The sequence below is a fragment of the Schistocerca piceifrons genome, chromosome 3, assembly GCF_021461385.2.
Source record: "Schistocerca piceifrons isolate TAMUIC-IGC-003096 chromosome 3, iqSchPice1.1, whole genome shotgun sequence".
NCBI lineage: Eukaryota > Metazoa > Arthropoda > Insecta > Orthoptera > Acrididae > Schistocerca > Schistocerca piceifrons.
Genome location: NC_060140.1, coordinates 373658437 through 373682727, shown reverse-complemented (window position 1 = coordinate 373682727; position 24291 = coordinate 373658437). Strand labels below are relative to the sequence as shown.

The window sequence follows — 24291 nt, the reverse complement described above, 5'->3', positions numbered from 1 at the left end:
ATTTGGTGCATGCAGTTCCCAACACTGTAAGAGAGGGACTTTGTAGGCCTAATGTTGAATGCTTGGCAACTATCAAAATAGAGGCTCTGTTGATAGGTGTTTTTAATATTGACTTGTTTCCATGCAGCTATTGGTGTGTTAAGGATCATCATTCAAAGAGATAGGTCTTTGGGCTGAGAAAGATAAGTTAAAATGTAATTGCAGAATGTGTTGAGATTCTGGACAAAACAGAAGAAACTACCACTCACGAAGATGTTATCCATGAATTTGAACCAGAAAAGAGGTTTAAGATTTTGAATGCATAGGGAGGATTCATTTAAATGACACATAACAGATTCACATACAACAGTGATAGACATGGCTGCTTGGAAATTGTGTGGAATTTATTATCCTTTACAGAAGGAATCATTATGGGTTTGAATGCATTTGGCCAACCAAATTTTAAAAAAGGCATTGGGTTTGGTGTTGCATCTCTTTTTCAAATATTTTGTTCCACAGCAGCAAGGCCTTATGCATGGGGGATCCTAGCATACAGTGATGCAGCACATGTAATGAAAAGCAAGGCATCTGATAATAATGCTTTGGAAAGTAGTCTGTTAAATTTTGAGCATACACCTACACAATTTCATTTTTCTTCACAAATAATTTGGCCACTTATCTTACAGCCATCCCCAGCGTGAACCTTGAGCTGCCTTACATGTCCCACATGTTGACACTCTAATGTGAGTCAGCATCATAGATGGCGATCAATATACCTTGCAGATACAGACAGGGTCCTTGTGACAAGTGGAGAAAGTGATTGGATAGTCACGTTCTAACTCGATGTATCACACTACAACGTATTCTCTCAAATTTAATTATAGCATGGCCTGTATTCTATGCCTTTTCTCATCTGCTAATCAGATCTCCATTACTTCCATAAATACTTGAGTTCCAAAACAATAAGATGGAACCTACAATTTTCACATCACTATTATCCGTAGAGTGGCCCTTATGTGTGCAGTGTTCCATTTTTGCTGAATAATCTGATAGTTGCAAGTCAGTGTGCTGTTGGTGTTTGATGTGTCTCCAATGAACCGTTCATGTTGCTTGCCGTTCTTTAGTACCCATTAGATTAGTCTTTGTAGCTTTTAGATTAGTTTTCAGACATCTCATCAGAAAGTCAATTTAGTTTCAGAAGGTTTGCCATTGTGGCATATGAAGAAAGAAAAATTCCTCAGATGTCAAAGTGGATAGCTGTGTGTTATATCTATTGGAAATCACTTTCATTTCAGGGTAATGACCTAAAACCTTCAACTTCTAAACTTTTTCAGCAAAAACTAGAGAATTCATCAGTCATCTGTAATTTTGGGTGAATAACGTCATTGTGATTTCATGTCAGTTTCCTCTCTTGACTCTGATTTAAAACTGAAAAATTAATTTTTTTTTTCGTTCTTTTTTCTGTCGCAACTTTTTTCAGACTTTGATTTCTTTGACATTAATTTGGCTACTGTGACTGAAGTTCATCATAAGCATCTGTTGGCCATAGACAAGGTAAGACAGTGCTGCAATAGCTGCATGTTGTCCCTCTGGTTTCAAAAGGTGGAAAAATCTTCAATTCCTCTCTTGAGACATTCTCAGTTGGGAGTTGCAAATGTGCTGCAATAGTTTAAGTTGGCTGTTGTAGAGATTTCACATAATTTTAAGTAGAGCCATCAAGCATGCTGCGAAATGTCCATAATACACTTTTTCACTTTTTTGTGCGCACAGAGCTTCAGAAACAGGACCACAGCATGTTGTAAAACTCTTTTATGTATACATATTTGCTATGTCTTCTGAAAAGTTTCAAACCCAAAGCTGTGTGTAGCTTCATAGACTTATTATTGAATAAATTTATTTCATTTCATTACACAAACTAGTCTCTTTTATGAAGTGCACTTCATCAAATGCTTGTCCAGAAACAATTATTTTGGATGACTTTGAGCATCCAGCACCATTTCATAAAGCATTACTTTTTTGTATGGCTACACATTGCATTTGGCTAATGATATCTATTGTCTAGTTTTTTCAAGATATCAAATCGTACAGTTAGCACCACTTGTAGTTGACAAATGTAAAGTATGTTTGCACATAAAAAGTGTGATGGTAACTGGGCATTACATCATGTTATATTGACATTTTTACTGCTTTGGAAAATTTTGATATTTCTATGATCTTATCCACCACGTGTGTAATCATCATCATCATCATCATCATCGTCAGCAGCAGCAGCATTTATATCTTGCTCATCTTCCAACTGAATTGAACTACTGAATGACACTCAAAAATACTATAAACACATTCACAAAATTGCTTTCCTTACCAGTTGCTGTTGCAATGACTCTCTATGGGTATAAACTAAATATCTGTGAATTCCATATAGCATTGTGTCTATACGATTGCAGGTATGAGTTCCAGAAAGTCATCAACACGCTAATGATTGTCTGTTGAGAATAACCTCAATCTAGTGGGCTATAATGTCAAAAATCCGTTTTGTGACATACCCACAACTATTCACATATATTTCCCTCCTTGCAATAATAATTTATTCTGAAACTTGTTCCTGGTGATAATCATTTACTTTCTTGGTAAGTGTCCTTTGGTTAGTAACCTTTACACCATAATCTGATATTTTTGAATTGTTCATCATTTAAATAAAAAAAAGTGGGTCTTACAGCACCAGTGAGATCATAGAATGGATGAAAAATACAAGATCATTGACAAATGTGTATTGTGAAACATTCTTAGAGATGCATCATTATTTGTGACAATTTTAAATATCCCTGTGTCAATTGCTTAGCATATGAATGACATAATCAAAGAGATGGTTACCCATGATTTCATTTTAACTACTCAGAAAGTTCTACGTTGAATTAGAACTTCACTTAATAATAATAATAATAATAAAACATAGCCACAATACATTTTATATTCAAACTTACAGAATGTAATCTGAAAAACTTACTGTTGAGTAGGGTCAGTGACCGTGTGTGTCGAGAATTAATTCAGTCTACAGCGGAGTGTGCATTGATTTGTTTTTCTGGGCAGATTAAAACTGTGTTCCAAACTGGGAGTCGAACCTGGGACATTTGCTTTTCGTGGCCAAGTGTTGTACCCACTGATCCATCCAAACGTGATTCGTGACCTGACCTCACAGTTTTGCTTCTACCATTATCTCATTTCCTACCTTCCAAACTTCAGAGAAGGTCTCATCCATGTCTTGCAGGGCTAGCACTCCTGGAAGAAAGGATATTATGGAGACAGGGACTAGCCATTACCTGGAGGTTGTTTCCAGATTTGATATTCATTCTGCTCCAAAGTAAGGGCTGACTTGAAATTTCCTGGCGGATTAAAACAGTGTGCTAGACTGGGACTAGAACTTTTTGCATGCGAGTGCTCTACCTGTGGAGCTATCCAAGCACTTGCCCACAAAAGGCAAAGGTTCCAGTTTCGAGTCCTAGGACCTTTGTCTTTTGAGTGCAAGTGCTCTACTTATGGAGCTATCCAAACACTTGCCCACAAAAGGCAAAGGTCTGTGGTTCAAGTGTCAGTCTGGCACACAATTGTAGTCTGCCAGGAAGTTTCAAGCCATGGTGTACCGTTTCTGAGTGATAAAACTCAGTTCGTCATAAGCATCCATTGATCATAGACAAGGTAAGACAGTGCTACAATCACTTTATGTTGTCCCTCTGGTTTTGAAATGTGGAAAAATCTTCAATTCCTCTCTTGACACATTCTCAGTTACAAGTTGCAAATGTGCTGCAATGGTTTAAGTTGGCTGTTGTAGAGATTTCACATCATTTTAAGCATGCTCATTGTTTTAGGAAATATTGGACTTACTGTCTGTTGATGTTAAAAACCACTGTGTTCTTACATTGTTCATTCATTTTGTAGCACTGGAAACACAAGAAAATTGGTTTATTATATCAGCAGAATCCACAGAGTTAGCAACTTCGGTACATCTGAGAAAGTAGTTGTTGTTGTAGATGTGTGTCTGTCAGCTATACTTGTATTATTGCCCAGTTATGTCCATTGAACCTAATCCATTAGACCTACATGTCTGCAGGGACAGGTGGGGAGGGAAGGAGGCGGTCTTGACAAGTGCAAATCTAGTTGAGTTGGAGAGTGTCAGTAGAGTAGCGTAACTGGTTAGACTATTAGCCTATGAGCGTTTTATGTTACATTTGTTACCCTTTAAACTAAGTAGAGCTGTTCTCATTCTCAGGGATGGTTTCAACACCACACTGCTTTATTAGGTAGGTCTGTTAGTTTCAACACTACACTGTGTTATTAGGTATGGTCATATTCAATTTGGTATATCCCAGCCTTCCCCCAACATTTAAACTGACTTATCCACCCAATTAAACAAGGACCTACAGTTTAATACAGACTCTGAACTAAAGTGCAACTGGTCATTTTTCATATTAACAAGTCATTGGCAGAGGAGAAAGTGTTAAAAGTCAGAAAAAAACTAGGATGAAATGGAGACAGAAGCACATGGTGTTGGATTTGCAGTCTGACACTTATCCACTGAGTCGCCAAGAAACACTTCTGCATAAAGTATTTGTACATTATTTACATAACCAAACACTGGCTATATGGGGGAGAATTCTGATTGAGTATAGTCAGAAATTTATTTGAATAATGCTCATATGAGTGCAGCAAACTGATCAGTATGTTCCTTATCACCTAAGCTTTGAAAAGGTGCACTACACCCTTGACTACCTCCCTTCGTGCCCCGAGCTGAGGTCCATCATACTCTTCCCCTCCAAAATTATTTTCTGTTTTCTACCATATCCTGCATCAAAATCCCTCATCATGCAACTGCTGCTCGCTGTCCAGTATTCCACTATCCCAACTTTCCAATCTACTCCTGTCCTTCTCCCCCCTATATTCCCTGTCCCACTTCCGCACCCTCTCTTCCTTCCCTCTCTCTGTCCCTACCTTTGCACACCTCACCTCTCCCCTCTCCCTCTATCTGCTCCCCTGCCCTGCCCTGCCCTGCCCTGCCCTGCCCTGCCCTGCCATGCCATGCCCTGCCCTGCCCTGCCCTGCCCTGCCCTGCCCCACATACCCCAAGATTTTAAAATTTTTATGCAGATAGTGGCCTCTTTTCTATGTTGTTAAGGAGCAGATTTAAATGTTTTAGTGGATGGTTAATTTCCCATTTTTAGCGTTCTGTACCTCAGTTGCTAAAAACAGAATCCTTGTAGGATCACTTTGTTGTCCATCTGTTAAAACTCCTTTTTCACAGGAATTGTCTAAAATTTGTGTCAAGTACTGTGGTCTACAGTTCTTTGTCAACGTAAAGAAGTTTAAGCTTTTATGTCAATACAATCAAAGTTACTGTAATTTATGCCACGTATTTTGATATTTGCAAACTCGCACATCAAAACTTGTAGATGCACTGTCTAAATACATAATTCTGTTTGTGCACAACCTTCAGAGCATGAGTCCTACTTACACTATTCCAGTTTTTTTATATGTGTGTTAGTATTCAACCAGCCACTTGTATGTGAGGAAGGATTTTGTTGTTTGTATCTCGTGAACCTTCAATTAATGAAGCAATATTTTACATTAAGGATTTCATAATTTTATTTGACTGCGAAGATTTGTATGTGAGCGTGTAGGATGACATGCTCACAATTACATTTTTTGTCCTTTGTTTTAGTGTACTTATCAGTTCTTTTAAATTGAAAATTATTTTAAATGTTTTCAGTAAGTTCACTGATAACCATGACATTGAGTTCATCATCCATCCCCCTTCCATCTCTCCTCCTCACCTTGTCTCTGCCCTTCCCTCCCTCTCAATTATGTCTCCCCTCCCCCTTTCCCTGCCCCCTAATTAATACCTGTCATCCCAGAGTACTACTACTGCTCATAAGTTGGCAGACAGTGGCCCCAAGGCTTGAGAGTGTTTTTTCTTCCTCTTCCCCTGATAGTAAAAAACTGTGTTTTTTATGACAGAAATGTAGTTAGTTTTAGTAGCGTCCCCTTTTTGAACTGCACTCTTCATCCGCCATTCCTCTAGTGAATAGATTCCATCCTTGTAGTATGGTTTTGAAGTTGGAGGTTGCCAAATCTTGTAAGCACGGTGCCTATCCCAACAACTCCCACTGCTAAATGCTCCATTTTTCTCATAGTCAATAGAAACTTATTACTATGAATTTGTCTTGCATTGGTCCAGAAGACCTGCATATTATTCATCAGTTAGTTTTTTACTCTTTGCAAGGTAATCAATTAGAAAATTATTGCATCTCAGAACCATAACCTTCCTAGCATTTGAAATGTACTTCCCTTTCTTGACTGCAGAGCCATTGGCTTCTGTCCATTGCTTTGATTGCTGTTTTTTTTTTTTGTGGTGTGAGTTGGAGGACCTGCATCTCATTATCTTCAGTGCCATATTGGCTCGGAGAATCAATGGGAATCTTTTAAAAATATTTCCAAGACACGAGATAGCCATTTTGGCATTTAGGTTTTGTTGACATTCACCAAAGGCGGCATAATATTTCATGAAAATCTCTCAGCTGATTCATCTTGTGATATGTACATTATTGTTTTTTTTTTCTTGTATGCCTATGGCATTAGTTATACTCTTTTAATTACTAAAATCCAGTACCATGATTTTATGTTTTCATCTGTATTTGTAGTTTAGGACGTTCTCTGTTGTGAATCATCATTAAGATAAAAACTGCTTCATTTAAATTCACCCACCACTTTCTTAAATGTTTAAAACAGATAAATTTACACTTGTAATAAACCTTCCAAATCATATAAGGTACTTCTTTTCAGTTGATCCAATTGAAAGAAACTATAGGACTTGAAAAAGTCATAGAAATGTGACTTTAGGTCAGTATTGTATTTGACCTCTGCTTATTGCACAACACACACCAACATAACACACTGAAGTTTTCAGTATTTTAAACTAGACTGTATAGAGCATTGATTTATCAAGTAGAGGAAGCTATAAGTGATGAGTTGTTTTTTTGTGTTTGTGGCTATATGTTACACATAATAAAATAAAACTGTGATTTTGATTTAAAATTCTGGCAGCACTGAAGGCATATGAGTTTTTATCATGAGGTCATCCTTAAAGAAGATTTTTGAGTATGCATTTTTAAGTGCCTCTAAGAATCTGTTTATCTAAAGAATGAAAAATTTGATACAAATTCCATTTTTAAAATAAGAGTGTTGTCACACTCCTTGCATATATGTCTAAAGATATGTAAAGCAATTCTTTTTGTTGTATGACTGCTAAGTTAATTACCAGTGATAACTGCATGAGCTGCCTGTTGGGAACCTTTTACAAGCTCCCGGCTGACATTTGTTTAATTTACAGGTTACCTAGAAATGTCTGTTTCGGATTCTTTGGCTGACAGCTATGTGATTGATAATCTAACTTTTGCTCACATGTTTGACTGGACTACTCAGATAATTAACTTCCATTGGTCATGGTGTAGGAAATTCTTTGAGAATGTCAGCCAGTCATACTGGCCAAACGAGAGATTATCAATAACCAAATAGCAGGCATGCACAAAAGAGAAAGAAAACTTGCTATCTTTTGGAATAAGTGGAGCGAGAGTACAAACGATCTCCTTCACTACTAAATTATTTGCATTCTGCCAGAACTTTCCTTGCTAAGATTATCAGTCAAACAGCCATTGTGTGAAACAGATGGCATCAGGCAATATGTCAAGAAATGGCTGAAAAAGTCTTGGTGGCTACAATTGTTTGATGGTCTTTCTTTTGTTTCAACAATGTGTGTGACCAACATTATTAGAGATTTACACTCTAACTGATAATGGACTGTTACTGAGCTCATCTCTGATAAATTCATTTGTTTCCTAACAGAACCCTGTGTGTTGTAAATAATTTTCTTGTGATGCCCCATAATTAAAGAAAATTAAATACGTTGGACAGGGTTTGGATAATCTGATGAGATTCTAAATGAAATTAGAAGTTTTGTTGTGCCTGATCTCATGCTTATGTGAAACTACTAAAATGTAAGAATTAGTTTTTAAGTGCTTTAATAGAAGTAGATCACTAGCATGAACCACATACAGAACTTTCTTCCATGTTACCACAAAGTAATTAAAGTGAAGAGCAGATTTTTGCATTGTTATGTTTGGCAGTACAGTGTTTGTTGGGTGTTGACAGCTTTTAGTGTATTGTGGTGTTTTACTTTAGATAAGAAGAATGTTACAAATCCTCCACCAAATGCTCTTTTGGAAATTATTACGCGGTGGATTGCTGAAAATCCTACTCTGTGTGCAGCTGCTTTAAATGCGGCACCAATGGTTGTTACTTCAGTTGGGGCTCATTCAACACCTGTAACGCCGTTTGTTGGTCTTTTCAAGTAAGTCATCTCTTTTTTGTGCTTAAAAGTTTTCACGCCATGGAAGTTCCTTTAGTATTGAGCACATTTATTCTTTAAAATAAACTAGATTGCTGCCATGTAGATCATACTTATAATGCTTCAAGTCAGACAAAATGTCACTTGGAAATATTTTGTGAGCTCATTTTTATTTTTTTTAACTTAAAATATTCTATAAGATTTCATAAACTTAATAATGTACTGAATAAGGTGAAATGTCATGTCTTCATTCTAATTTTACAGATATAAAATTACAGGATATCTAGTGAGACAAGACAATTAATACTTTCTACACATGTTGTTGGGAATTTGTGGAAGAGTTATATGTTTTTGGCATGAATGGCTAGTATAGATTTAGTTACATGATCTTCCACCAGGACTGACTTGCCAAATGTTCATTTCCATCTCTTGAAACAGTATACAAATGAGCTGTCATTTCTGATACAGTTTCCATAATTATTCTGAGTTGGTATTCATTTTTTGTCTTCATCTCAGACCTCATAAGTACATAGAGGAGAGTATTTAGAAATACATGGTCTAAAATGCTGATACAAAGTTAGAATATACATAATTCAGCACAACTTGGGTACTAGAATATACATAATTCAGCACAACTTGGGTACCTGTAGATGCACATCTTCAACAAAAATGTTAATCACTGTATTATAGAGGCTGGGGTTAACATACTGGTGTGGTTCCTGTGGTGCAGAGTAGACTGGGTTGATGCCTATTGGACCATCAAAGACACTAGTTAAACATTATTAACAAAGTAAACTGTTATTGTGCAAAAATACACAGTTGTCTTGACTCTCAGCCACCTGTGGCAGTGGGTTAGGAATGATGTACGCCACGCCAGGAACGTGTCAATACTAGTGCAAAGTGTGCTGTTGCGACCTGCAGAGAGGGTGGTGGAAGCATTGATGTCAGTTGCCTGTGGCATCACAGGGCCTCTGACCATGCTGTGTGGGTGATAGGTTCTGCTCCAGCCACAGTTGCTGGTTATTCCAGAAAGAGGGTGACCAAGGCTCACTGATTTTACCATAGACTGCATGCAGGAGAAACACGACTCCTGCCTCTACATGAAGCTGTGCGGAGTCACACTTTGGCCAGCTGACACTTGCAGCATCAAAGTCTGCCCACAGGAACAGAAGTGGACAGTTGCAGTTGCGTGCACCCACGTTGACAGGTAACAGTCAGCTCACTGGACCAACTGGTTAAGCCACCACAAGGCCCACTCTGAAGATGGCGCCCATAGCTCCCCATCAGTCTTGATTCAGTTGGTGGCACTGCAGCTCATGGCAGCTGTTTTCCCGATGAGGGACTTGCTGCTCCATCAAAGATTGTGGATGGCTAGACGAGCAAGGGATAGTCCATCATAGGTTCATCCTCCATGATGGATGGCTGTGAACTGAGTAGATCCCTACACTGAAGCAGGAGTGATAGATATGCAGGACTGATATGTTTGCTTTGCTACAGTGAGGTGGCAGTGACATCACTTGGCCAGCTATTCTTGTCTGGTCAGCTCATCTGGCTGCTCTGGTTACAGCTGGAGGGTGTCTCCACACTTCCTGTCAGTGACAGTGACGGCCACATTTTGCAGAGTCAGTGTAGTGAATAGTTACTCTTGCATTTGATTTAAGCTTTCTTACTCCACTCTCTGTAGTTATCACAGTGATGATATGCCTCTCTCCATATTATGTCATTCTGCTGCTTTGGTACCTTGGACACCCAGCTCTTACAGTGCACAGAAATTAAGTCTGACTTGTGGCCATATTACATGCTACACCAGCAGTCCTCCCTTGATGGCATTCCCTGTTCTTTGCTTGCCTCTAGCACAACCAGGGGAAGGCTTCAAAATTTTACTCAACTGTGCAAAGCATATTATTCGGTGGTGCATCATTACCCCTTTCTTTCACAAATCCACCTCAGATTTGTCTCAAGGTATCTCCTTAAAAAGCCTTGACAATTATTTACAAATCTAAAGTTTACATTATTCATTGCATTTCCTTTTTTCTAGTGAGGCTCATACCTTGAAGTTCCTTATCTCAATGCCTGTCTCAGATTCCTCAGGGCTTAGTTCACTGAGCAACATATCCTATGAGTATTTATTTTTTTCTAAGTCAGTACTTACAGTCTAGAACAATTATTCTCCTGTAACATAGCCCACACACAACTCAGTTTACAATCTCTCTCTCTCCTCACTTAATTTGCAGTCCATTACTCTCACTTAATTTGTAATCCATTACTTTCACTTAATTTGTAATCCATTACTTTCACTTTCTTTTAATTACTCTTTATTTCTACTGATAAACCCATCAACTTCTCTGTTTCCCCACATAGACATGACACCATTAAATCATGACACAGAAAGACATCTTGATGTTGAAAGACATTGTGATTCAGAAAGAAAAAGTAGCATCAGCTCCCTGTGATGTCTCAGGGCCACTGGGCACTCTGTGCGGGTATCATCGTCCATTTTGGCCACAGCTGTTACCAGCTCCAGATAGTAGGTGACCAGGACATACCTGATCAACTATAGGTTGCATGCAGGAGAAGCACTTCCAGCTCTCTATGAAATGCATGGGGTTGTGCAGAGTCATGCTGTGTCCAGCCAACAGGAACACAGCTATGATATTTCATGTTTTCTCAGTGTTGATTAATTAATAATGAGCTTCTGGATGTTCAGCTGAATTGTTGTTTCCATTTTCTGCACAATATTTTGACAACCAACCCAGCAGTCTTCTTCAGGTGCTGCAAGTTTTGTTGTTGTGTGTAGACTCTGACTACTTCAACCAGACTGTGAGCTATTTTTGGTCTCAAACTGCTGTTTATCGCTAAGTTTGATTCCCAATGTCCTCTGCACTCCTTGATGCTCTTAGAGAGCACACATTGACATTCTGTGAAATGCAAATTTCCGTAGCATTTTCTAATCTGATGGACATGATGGCCGGCAAGATTTTAATAAATTGAGAGCCAGATCCTAAGAGTTATTTAAATTGAAACCTCTATCCCTGTTTATTGGGTTTTCTTTTCTTCTTTATTTCAATACACTCTTTAACCCTTTTGCTGATTTGGGCATGTATACATATCCTACTACGCTGTTCTCCAGGTGCTGTGGATGTGGGTAGGTACACCACTTGGGTTTTCCTATGGTGGTATGTCTGTGTGCATCTTGAGCCACTGACCGCTCCCTACTGCAGCTGAGTTACTTCCATACCTTGGTGAATAAAAAAGTTATGAATATTATTTATTATACAACACATATGCCTCCTTACATGCTATCATTTACAAAAAATGTCGTTCTGACATGTTAAATTGTTTGTGAGATGTGACAATTGTTGTGACCACATGATTCGCGATGCACAGTGACATGAAAGGGCACATCACATACAGGCGTCCTTTGGATGTAAAACGAAATAATGTAAGAACAAAACAAGATACCCTGCTTTCAATTTTAAATAAAATTTCAATATCTTATCGACATTCCATTCACTGCAATGTATCAGCTAAAATCAATCCATTTTATACAATATGTTTTTAAAACTGTAGAATCTTTAAAATTTTGCACAGTGTTTAACTTAACCTGACACAGCACAGTAACTATGGGCATATAACAAAAACAGGGTGTATATGTTCTGGGACTACCAGTAAATCTGGGGAAAAACTGGGAATTTTGTCATCCTCAAGAAAATCGGGGAAAAACCCAGGAATTTTTTAGAATGCCAGGAATTTTTCATTGTTTCAGTTTTCAGTTAAATTTTTGTGTAATAAGAACTGATACTCTAACAAAGAATTTTACATTAGCCTGCTATTGCAGCAATAAAATGTAGACGAGATAAAAACACCAAAATTAAAAGTTAAATTGCAAAGAAATGTGTGATTTACAACAACAAATCACTGTGCACTCATAAGCATCTACCAACAGCTAAATGTGTCGAATGCTTTAGGAGGAAAACTATTCAGTGCCTTGTAATAATTAACTGCCTTTAATGAGCATGATCTCATAACCGTTTACTTTAGTTTCATTTAATCAGTTGCCAGCAGGCTCATGTGCGTGCGCAGAGCTGAAGTTGCATATAAGCAGTGCCTTCTCCTGCTTGTGGCTTCTTGAAGTGTGGCTCTTGGTTGTATAAGCAGTAGCAGCCAGATGCTAGCCGGGGGGAGGGAGGGGGGGGGGGAGAATTGTCATGCCCAAGCTGCCAGATTCGTGCACGTGCAGAGCAGTCTGTGTTGTAGTGGGGGAGGGGAGGGGTGTCTCTGTCTGACCTATGTTTATGTTTTGTGATTTTGTTTATAGCTCTCACATCAAATGAAAACAAAACAGATTTCTGTGGCTAGGAGTTGCTGGGTGAATTAAAACACATTCACATACAGAAGGCTAAAATATGTATTAGTTTCAGGTTTTTATTTTATTTTATTTCCACATTATTGGCAATCAAGCATTAATTGTCATGCAGAACAGTGAAGTTATTTTTGTTGATTTTCTAAAGAAATTTGGCTTTCATTAATCTTTTCCACGGAGCCAGCCAATTTATTTGAAACACGGTGTTTCATTTCACACTGTTGTCTAGTTTCAACTCTTCACTGAATCTCAAGTGCATGCTTTCATCTTGTGGCATATGTGGCATAATGCAATAATAAAGAACCAAAAGTGAGATAATACAGTACTTGTACTCAAAGAAAATTAGCATCCTGCAAACCACATGGAAAGTCTTAATACCAGGTAGGGACCTACCTTAGTGTGAACCTGGACATATGAAAGTGCACTTTAAGCTGAATTATGCATTTTAGGGTGGTTTACGAAATTCTTTTATGACATAATGTAAGATCACTTGAAGATGACTAAGCAGGCAAATTTGGTCAGTAGTATTGGATAAAATTTTTTGTTTCAAATATATTGACAGCTTTAGCAGAACTATACAAGTCTGCCTTCTGTGAAACACAATGTTTTTTGATCACAAGACATGTTTCCACATTTGTCTGGTACCTCCTCTCGGGTTGACTTTATTTCTTAATTTGTGTTGTTTACATCTTAGATTTGTAGAACGCCATTCTTCAGCAATTTATAGACTGTCAGCACACTGTATTTTATCATTGTAACTCCCCACAAGCCTGTATATTTACTCCTGGAGTAGAATATAAACTGCTAGTTACACAGTTTCTTTTCCTAACAGTTAACATTGTTAATTTTTTGTACCATTTGAAAAAGTCCTGAAAAGCTTGTCCTTAGTTCTGATACACACAAACATCTGTTTTTATTTTTACAAGGAATTTATGTTTCTTCTTAATACCTTTTTGCAGTGCTGTGTGGATGTAAACCTGTTTGTAAATGCTGTGGAGCAGTAATGCTGAGTACGAATTAAAAAAAAAAATTGTTAAAGTCACCAGATCGCAATATATTAGGGAACTTTGAGTTGCAGACTGTAGTCTTGAAATGAATATTATCCCAAGGACTGCTTTCTGATTTTTCATTCCTTTTGTGGATGGAATATGATAAAACAATTGCCCTCCCCAAGTACCACAATTCCATATGTCCCCACCAAACAACATGCATCAGTGCTGCACATGGTCATGTGATGCACAGAATTCCGAAACGAAATGCAATGAAAGGTGTATGAGCAGAGCAGACACCAGCAAGGGCTTCCTACGTCATCATATCTGCACATGCTCAGTAATTCCTATTTTCTGGGCGCTCTGTCAACTGTTCAGCAGAAACTATTTCTAACAGGTTGCAGGAAGATATTTGAATGATGGTTTGAGAAGTGTTACTTTCAAAGTAAATTTCCTTTTACACAAGATGAATTATGTTATGTGTATGAATGTGTGATGAATTTCTTAAATCACAGAGCATTTGTCTCTCACTCAAAACTTAAGACTTAGCGAACAAGCCACTTAAAAAAATTTTGAGTTCAGAAGACCAGCCATTTATGTCATTATTTAAAATTTTACTGGCACATTTCTGTTTAATGTATTTTAAATTTTTTTCACGTAGTAGTTCTCTTAAAAACGGATGGTAAGCATTTCATAATAGCTAGCAAGTTTGCATCGACAGAACTGGTACCATTGTATCTGACCGTCTGTTGGATATAATACCCATTAAATCAAGTTCAAAATGAGAGATCATTCTGCTCTCAATTTTAAGTAAAATTACGGTATATTATCTACATTTCATTTGCTGCAATGTATCAGCTAAAATCAACCACACGCAAAGTTTACACTATACGTTTTTACCTCTGTGAACTCTAAAATTTTGTGCAATGTTTACTTAATTTGATACAGCACAGTAAGTATGATGGATAATGAAAAGAAGTTCAGTTCTTTATTGAGTAAAGATATCAGACTATAGGATGAGCAAATTAAATGTTTTCATTTAACAGTTTTTGAAAAATTGTATGGTAAGCATTTCGTATTGGGCAGAATGCTGTCTCTGCACAGGCACCAGCATTTGGCGAGCAGTACAGCCAGAACAAAATCCACCTCCACACAGAATGCAGAGAACATGTGTGTAGCCGTGAAAGTATTAATTATACTGTCCCAGAAACTTGGCATTTGCACCACAATACTGGTCTCATAATATTCCATTTCATGATTATATTCGAGCCAGTGCATGGCAACAGCTGATTTGCTTGGTTTTTTTAGTTGGGTGTGTCACTGATGTTCCTTTCATCCCTTCTCGACTGTTCTCGTAATCTGCCCAACATAAGACTTGCCACATTCACATGGAAAATGATACACATCCAGCTTTTGGTGATCTAGATTGTCTTTAACATTGCAAAGCTTACTTTTTATCTTAGTTGAAGGGAGCAAGATATGCTGGATGCTGTGTTTTCATAGGAGTCTATAGATCTCTCTGGATATTTGGTCAGCATAAGGTAGGTAGACAATTTTTGGATGACCTTCCTCAGTCTGTATCAACCGCTTTCTCAGGTATTCTTGATTTTGATTGCATCACCCTTTCAATTTGATGCTCTGAGTCCCCACTCCTTCGGAACACCAGTCATAGGTGTTGGAAATCTCTGGTGAGGCACTCCTTATCTGAAAGCGTTTGGACTCTATGGACTGGAGTCTTAAGCACCGAATTTATGACTGGTGGCAATGACTAGAGGCATGGAAGTAGATGTCAGTGTGCGTAGGTTTTCTGTAGATACTGTGACTCAGGGATCCATCTGGTCTCTAACCCATCAAGGAAAGGTAGTAGGCTTTATTTTTCAAATTCCATTATGAGTTCAATATTGCAATGGTAGAGTTAAAAGTTCCAGGAACTCTTGAAGCTTTGCACACCATATGGCTGTACCATGAATGTTTCGTCCACATACTAATAGAAACATGGGTTTCATCTACCAATAGAAATGTGGGTTTCAACTTGGCATATTCTAGTATGTTTGCCTCAAAGTGTTCCGCATATAGGTTCATCATGAGGCGATAATGGACTACGCATCACCAAGCCATCAGTTTGCTAGTAATACTTTCTGTCGAACAGAAAATAAGTTGATGTCAAAACATGCTAAAAAGTTCTATCAAACAATCTTGGAACTTCTCTGCTATGAGTTCCAGGGAATCGGAAAGCGGAACTCTTGTAGACAGGGAGAATACGTCGACACTGGCCATCATAACCTTATCCTGGAACTACAGTTGACTAAGGCAATGTACAAAGTTGGCAGAGTTGTGAATTTGGTGTTTGCACTTCCCCACATATTCGCTGTGAATGCATTTCAGGCGTTTTGCCAGCTGGTAAGTAGATGCGCCAGTATTATTGTTTGTTATAGAGCTGTTCTTTCTCTGTGTGCCGTAGAAAGGCCATATAGTAGTCATGATAGCAGTGCTGCTTGTGTTTGAAGATCCTTAATGATTCTAGGTGGCAAGCCTGACTCATTGGGAATTTTTTTCATAAGACCAACAGCTATCTCTCTGTATGCAGTGTCATTCAAAAGATTGAATATCTTCTTATTGTAGTCCACATGTGACATTAAGACTGTAACGTTGCTGTTGTTAGCTGGCAGAATTCCAGTTTCCTTGTTCTCCTACAGATTTTTCAGTGCTACTCATTCTCCCTTGAAGATGTTTGATCTCAGTGTAGGTGCATTGGTAAGTGCTCTGCAGGTTTTGTGGTGAACACCCGCTACTTATGGTGGGAGAGAACCTGCAACATGCTCCACAGAGCTGATGTAATCTGCCGCTGGTAGCCTTTTAGGTGTGGGTGTGAAATGGTGGATACCCGCAAACTGAGTAGATCTCTCCACTGGAACAGGAGTAATATGTAATATTTATGCAAGGTTGTCCCATATGCTTTGCTACTGTTAGGCATCAATGATGTCAATTGGCTTGGTATTCTTGTCTGGTCAGTTCATGTGGTCACCGCAGTTGCAACTGAAAGGTGCCTTAAACTCCACCTGTCAGGGTGGTGGTGCATTTTACAGAGTCAGTGTGTTGAATGGTTACTGTTGCATTTGACTTAAGCTTTCTTACTCCACTGTGGTTGTCTTCACAATGACAATATCCCTCTTTCCCTGTGATGTTATTCTACAGCAGTGGTGCTTTGGACACCCAGTTCTTAAAGTGTGTAGCAATTAAATCTGTCTTGTGGCCATATTGCTTATAACATCTATGGTCCTTCCTTGATGGCAATTCACCTGGCATCCTGATGTGCTTTGCTCATCTCTTATTCTACTAGAGAGGACTTCAAAATTTTACTCAACTGTGCTAAACATATTATTCTGTGGAATGTTAGTATGGAACAGATGTTTTCTATATTATTTAATGAAATCATTAATACACTGTATCACCTTGTGCAAAATTACTAAACTTTAACTGAAACATGAAAAAGCACTGTTAGTACAATAATATTTAAATATTGTACAAATTTGGTATGTGTTGCCACGAATATGTATGTTTAGCATATCTCTAGAATGACTAGAGAAATTTCAACGTAACTTCGCTCATACATGGCATAATCCGTAAGCTTGCATTTAGTGAGACTGTTTTCAAGATAACAGCTGAATCTTCGTTTTTGTATCCATTTCTGTATTGTTGTAATACTAGAGAGAAGTTACTACTCTGCCAAAACTGCTCATAGCAACAAAGAAAAGAACTGTAATTCTCTAGCATGTTCATACATTAAGAATACTGTTTCATGTGGTAGGGTTCAAATGCTAGAGATGTGCTAGCAACAAAAAATACAGGGTTGTTATAATTAAACTTCCACTGCTTGAACCAATGTAGATGGAAGACTATTTACCATATGGGTACCCAACCTCAAAGGAATGATGTTCACAATGTGTGCAGCAGGATTTGTGTTGTTAGTAGTGTTAGTGCCATGACTCGCAGTTAGACACCAGTACTGGTATGTGTAGTAACTAGCCAAGCTTTCGGAGCCAGTGGCTCAGAACGGTTGAAGAGGGAGGAAGAGGGGTGAAGGAAAAGGGGTAGTGCTAGGAAAAGGGGTATATCTTGGAAAAATCACCCAGAACTGTGGGTCCGGGAGACTTACAGCATGGGATGAGAAGAAAAGACTGATTCATTGTTATATGCTTGTAAAAATATATTTAGTATGGCACTTACTATTCTGTGCTACTGTGTGTCAAATTAGACATCATAATCAGTGCACCAATCATGTGATGTGCATTCTTCACAACAGCGTAGAATATTTTGTAGTTTCTGAAAGTAATAAAGAGGATGTGAAAATGGTAATTGAAAAGCAGATAACGAGCGGAAGATCATATCTTACACCATATAAAACAGATACAATCAGACTATGGGAAAAAACTGGTCATTTTACTATTGAAGCAAAACTGGTAATTTTACCTTCAAATTACCATTGAAAGCTGTAACAATACCTTTAAATATGTCTGCTTGTGTCTGTATGTGTGGATGGATATGTGCGTGTGTGCGAGTGTATACCTGTCCTTTTTTCCCCCTAAGGTAAGTCTTTCCGCTCCCGGGATTGGAATGACTCCTTACCTCCTTACCCTCTCCCTTAAAACCCACTTCCTTTCGTCTTCCCCTCTCCTTCCCTCTTTCCTGATGAGGCAACAGTTTGTTGCGAAAGCTTGAATTTTGTGTGTATGTTTGTGTTTGTTTGTGTGTCTATCGACCTGCCAGCGCTTTTGTTCGGTAAGTCACCTCATCTTTGTTTTTATATATAATTTTTCCCACGTGGAATGTTTCCTTCCATTATATTGAATATGTCAATAATAATTCATGTTGTTATAATTAATTCTGTGAAAATGTAACCACAAGTATCTCTGTTTATAAAATGATATTTTTATTCTGCGGGACTGTTTTCCACTGTTCACCCAAATCTGAAATGTGCCACACTGTTTTGTACGTGTTTTCAAGGTGGTATATCCTTTTTGAATGACTTAATCAGAGACATTTTCATGATATAGGTAGTAATTTTTGAATAGCAGAAGTAAATGACAGTTGTAGTAACCATTCTTAAGAAAGAAAAGCATAGCAATTAAATAATAAAGAACTATAGGCTGAAATGTCATATCTATCTGTTGGAAATTTGGGATCTTAGAAATTGCAACCAATGATGATCCAAGTCTTCTTGCCTTGTCGGGACGTGGTTTGGGACTTGAACTAAAAACCTTATAATTTTAATGGACAAATATGCAATGATAGCTTAATATCCATAAATTTATGTAATAAAATGCTGCCAACCGCTTACTAAATATTAAAAAAATTTGGGAGAATGTAATTTAAGTGATTGACTGGTTGTAGTGTTCATAAAGTGTAAATTTCAGTGGTACATGTGATGATGATTAGCTTTGCTGCCAACATATAGCACATGTCTGGTTGTTCTAGCACAAACTCTTAATCTGTAGTTGTATATCTATTCTGAATATTTCAGTTATAGGGTTTTTGTACCTAAATATTAATTTATCATTGTCCTACATTTTGTGCAGTTACCTCGGGGGTGAAATTTGCATCTTACATAATCATGCACTCTCTGTCACTGTACCATCATCCAGTGACGAGGGTCATGTACCCATTTCACATGTAGTTGCTGATGTCATGGTGTTAACATTGGCACATGCACGAGTCATCGGTCGTGGAGGACCCTCATTAGGTGTGTTTAGTGCACTATGTGTTCAGACACACTTGTACTCTGGCTAGCATTAAAGTCTGATGTTAGTCACACCACAGTTTGTCGCCTGTCCTGCCTTATCAGTCTGCCCAGCCTATGACATGTGATATCTAATGAGGAGTAGCCGCCCAGCACCATGACAACGTCTGGACCTGGTTTCACCTTGGTTTCACACACGTGTTGCAGACGCTCACCACAGCACTCCTTGAACACCCAAGTTGTTCAGTTTCTGAAATGCTTGGGCCAAGCCTCCGGACCATCACAATCTGCCCTTGGTCAAACTAAGATAGATCGTGCATCTTCCCCATTCTGCACACGGACAGCACACTTACTGATACTGCACGCATAGTGCATGTGCTGACTAACAGTCATTTCTCGCCAGGTGACACTGCTATTGCCTGGATGGGTTTATATTGGTAGTAGGTGATAATTTTCTGGCTGATCATTGTAAATGTAGATAAAAAATATTTCTTGTAGTTGAAATTTTAAGAATGTTGCTTGCTTGCAAGCAGAAGGTTTGTTGTGTTTAAATGGCTTTTAAAATCCACAGGTGGTGTATTTTGGCTCCAGTCCTAGGGTGGGAGGAAGACAGTACTCATCAATATTGGCGGCTACAGTTGGCCCTCCTGGAAAGTACATTGGAGCAGCCTTGTGAGGGTGCAGTGTCAGCAAGACATTTGGGCCAAATGCTGATAACACCACTGCTTTCTGCTTCATGCCACAGTAGGAACAGGAAATGTCAACAACTAGCTCTTGATAGGTTAGCGCAGGCAATCCAGGTCCTAATGGCACAAAATGCAATTGTGGGAAACACACGTGAGTTAATTTTTCCTTTTTATGACTGTGATTTTTGTATTTTATCATATTAAAGTTATATTAATCAGTAATTACAAATAGTTAGTTGAGGTTTTAAATATATGGAAGTTTTTTTCGTGCATTTTCATCGAGAAAAAAGTGTTTAGTTTTATGCTGTCCATGTACAGGATTTGTTTCTGACAAAGAAGTGTGCTGGCAAGTGAATTTGCTTTAACTAGTAATGTCTTTTTTTTTTTTTTTTTTTTTTTTTCACAACAAGATTAGTTACCAATAATGAAATGCATTTGTTTTCTCATACGGCACATACAGAGTAAGATTTCATTTTCTCGTGTTCCTGAAGGAAAACTTTTAAATTAAAATAACAAAAACCATCACATCATATAGCAAAGAGCAAAACATCTGGCAGTTAAAAACAAAAATAATAGCTAAATTAAAAGCTCCATGTAATGTAAACTCTCTTTACATATTACAAATACCTTTTACTGGCAATTATTGCAGTACCTCGTTGTTCATGCTGGATCATCATCTTATCCCTCACTCATCATCTTTGTATTTTTCATTGAATAGAAAGTCTGTTGCCATGAACAGTTCTTCATCATCTGTGAGCTGTTGGATGGTTATTTTCACAATTCAGTCTTTGAAGTGGACCAATATTGTTCTCACCATGTTGGGCCCAGTATTGTAATGGAAAGGCACCTGCCAGGAAACTGAGAGGTCACAAGACCAAATCTTGGTCAGTGGATTTCTAACTTTTTGTTTTAACCTAGCCTTTACACTTAGTGTTGTGACAAACTGCTAGAAACATGTGATTCCACATGAAACCACAGGTCCCCTTTCCATGTTTGGGTAACTGGGATATGTTAGGGACATGCAAGTCGCCGAAGGGCGTCCAATTAAAAGACTTGCAGCAGGTCATTGAGCCATATGAAATTATTATTATTATTATTATTGCCATCATCATCATCATCATCATCATCGTATCATCTTTTACTACATCTGTCATAGTTTTCCATTACTGTATGTAATTTAATTTGCTACGAAGTATCAAAAGAATAGCAAATAAATGCTATAAAGGTTATCGTTTTTATTTGGATCATTACCAGTCTCATAATATTTGTCAAAATGGGATATAGACACTACATGAAAGGACAAAAATTCAGTTATGAGAAATGCTGTTAGATATTGAATTATAATCTGAAGCGACTTTGGACATTGTCTAACACAAATGTGTCTACTGATCAAAACTTTTAGTTCTTCACATATAGTCTGTAGGTGATCATTTATCGTGAAACCCTTTCTAAGACAATCTTTTGTAAATATAGACTACCATTTGGTAGATTTTTCTGAATGATACATTCTTCCATACTGGCTGTCATTGGTTGGATTAAAATGTACCTTAATTTTGTATTTACTGCTGCACATTTTTATCTGTTGACCCATTTTCAAATGATTGTAAGCTGAATCCACCAAAGGATCAAGCATTGATTATTTCATTTCTTAGGAATATGGTACAGCTTTGAGAATACGATTCAGTGTTACATTTGCCAAATCAAACAGAAATATCTGCCACAGAATGTAGTGATACATCTTCTGTTTTCTGAAATATGATTCCCCTAGAGACCATCAGGCATTGTGTTGCTGGACTGCTATCAATGCATTTACTGGTGTAGCATTTAAATAACAATCTTTCTGATATTTCTTGACATTCATTACCATTAATTTTATGTGTCACTAGCTAATGTAAAGATTACAAAATAAAATTATTGAAGCTGTTGTTTTCTTTCTTTACAGAAGAACTTCTCTCACAACTTGAATTATTGCCAGAAAATAGGCTCCTTAGTCTTGTCATCAAGAAACATAAAGTGATAACAATAGTGTAAACACAGCTAAGATGAACAAACTGAGCATTTGATTGACTGGTGTGTCATAACAGCAAAATAGTGTGCAAAAATAATAGCAAGTAGCTGTACAGGAATCATTAGAATACAGTTCATTGCCATTGTGGAAGTCTTACCAAAGTTCCTCTCTTGCATTATATTTTCCATATTTTGCTGTTTTACTGAAGTAACTGCAGAGTCTTATATCGTGTTGTCATTGTCAATTTTGTTTTGAGTCATAAGCTCAAAATTTGTATCTCATTATTTTGTTATGTAAAATATACATTTACTAAATTGTTATAATTTGCTTCTTTTGGATTATGCATTATACAGTGACCGGCAGCATTTATAAAGATTTTAGTTTAGCTTTACTCAATTTAATTACTGAAACAACAAAAGTTCTGCATGCTGGACATAATAAGATAACATGTTCTTGGAAAAACTCGTGATGAGTCACCCAAGAGTGCCCATATGATAGTTTGTGGTGGTGGTGGTGGTTGGGGGGGGGGGGGGGGGGGCAAACTGTGGGTATGAAGTATTTTTAATATTTTGGAAGATGAAAGGTGTCTTGTAAGTAGCCATACTATAGTTCCAGTTACAACTCTGTTAAAAACTTCCATAATACTGTCTGTTAAATTATTACTATTTATTTTTTAAAGAAAAACACCTGACTGCTCTATATTTCTTCCTTTCTCCTTATCCTTAGACCAAGCGAGGTGGCGCAGTGGTTAGCACACTGGACTCGCATTCGGGAGGGCGACGGTTCAATCTCGTCTCCGGCCATCCTGATTTAGGTTTTCCGTGATTTCCCTAAATCGTTTCAGACAAATGCCGGGATGGTTCCTTTGAAAGGGCACGGCCGATTTCCTTCCCAATCCTTCCCTAACCCGAGCTTGCGCTCCGTCTGTAATGACCTCGTTGTCGACGGGACGTTGAACACTAACCACTACCACCACCTTATCCTTAGTTACGTGCACCCCTGTGGTCCACAAACCATGGGATGAATGTAGACTACCATTCACTACAAGGAAGAGTGGTCATTAAACATGTGTAAAAGAAATTGAGCTTCGCAAGTCATCTTTCAAATTTCCAATCTTCTTATCCACATATAGGTATGCTGCTGCTCTCACCTCACATTTCTCTCTGCTTATTACTATAGTTATCCATTCACTGTCTGCTTCAAATCAATATGGCTTCCAAACACAGAATTTTTTGACCAGCTAAATTATGATGTGTTATATGTGGTTAGGAGGAGGAGGGGGGGGGGGGGGGGGAAGAGCACAATGAAGAAAGATTGATGAAGAAGAGAGAACTAGACACTATAAAGATTTCGCAGCCACACAAGTTAAGGTGTGCAGTAGAGTGTTGACTGAGCAATGAGAAAATAATCATTATCAGTCTCTTTCTCTGTGATAATGTACCTTCTCTGAATTCATATGTTCTTTACAAATCAAGGAATAAAGTTACAAGATGAGAGTTTCAGTAGGGTCTGGATAAGGCAAAACCACTATGCTATCACTCTGTCGCAGAGTGGTCGGTATGTTCAACTGCCTTACAGAGGACCCAGGTTATATTCTCTGCACTGCCAGGGCTTTTTCTTTCATGAAAGGGCTGGATTGGGGTCCACTCACCCTCAAGATGCCAGTTGAGGAGATACGTGAATGAAAACTTGTGACTCCAAGCCAACAATGTCTGGGAGAAGTGTGTGTGTCCACTCCTTACCACATCGAAATGACTCCATACGTCTGAGGATGACATGGAGACTGGTCGGCATTGTGCAGTCCTGTAGGCCTGATCTGCAGAGTTTAGTTACCTTTTTTTTAACCACTATTCTATCAAACAGGTCTTATACACATTGGAATCCACAACCTAAAACACACAAGGCTTCACCTAGCAGATAGATAGAGGTATATTGCTTGCACATCAGCATGTGAAGAAAAGGACTATACGAGGGGTGTTTGAAAAGTCTGGGCAAAGTCCAAGAAGTGGCGCCACCAGCACATATCAAGGACATGTTTAGTTAGTAGCATCTTTGGAAAGGACGCACACCAAGTTTCAGCCATATTAGTCTATTTCTTTGTGTTTGGCATTCATGTGAATCAAGGAAGTAGAGTTAT

General features: G+C 38.1%; 1 protein-coding gene across 3 annotated transcripts in view; it reads left to right on the top strand.

The window, feature by feature from the left end:
- The window catches only part of LOC124788051 (uncharacterized protein C7orf26 homolog), a 41384-nt gene extending 18907 nt beyond the window's left edge, over positions 1–22477 (top strand). For all 3 annotated transcript variants that reach the window (XM_047255120.1, XM_047255119.1, XM_047255118.1), the window contains exons 5-7: positions 8206–8374; positions 20032–20297; positions 22089–22477. In XM_047255120.1, the coding sequence (XP_047111076.1) occupies positions 8206–8374; positions 20032–20297; positions 22089–22177 (524 nt within the window). In that variant the 3' untranslated portion in view covers positions 22178–22477. The remainder of the gene's footprint in view (positions 1–8205; positions 8375–20031; positions 20298–22088) is intronic.
- The last annotated feature ends 1814 nt before the right edge of the window (positions 22478–24291 follow it).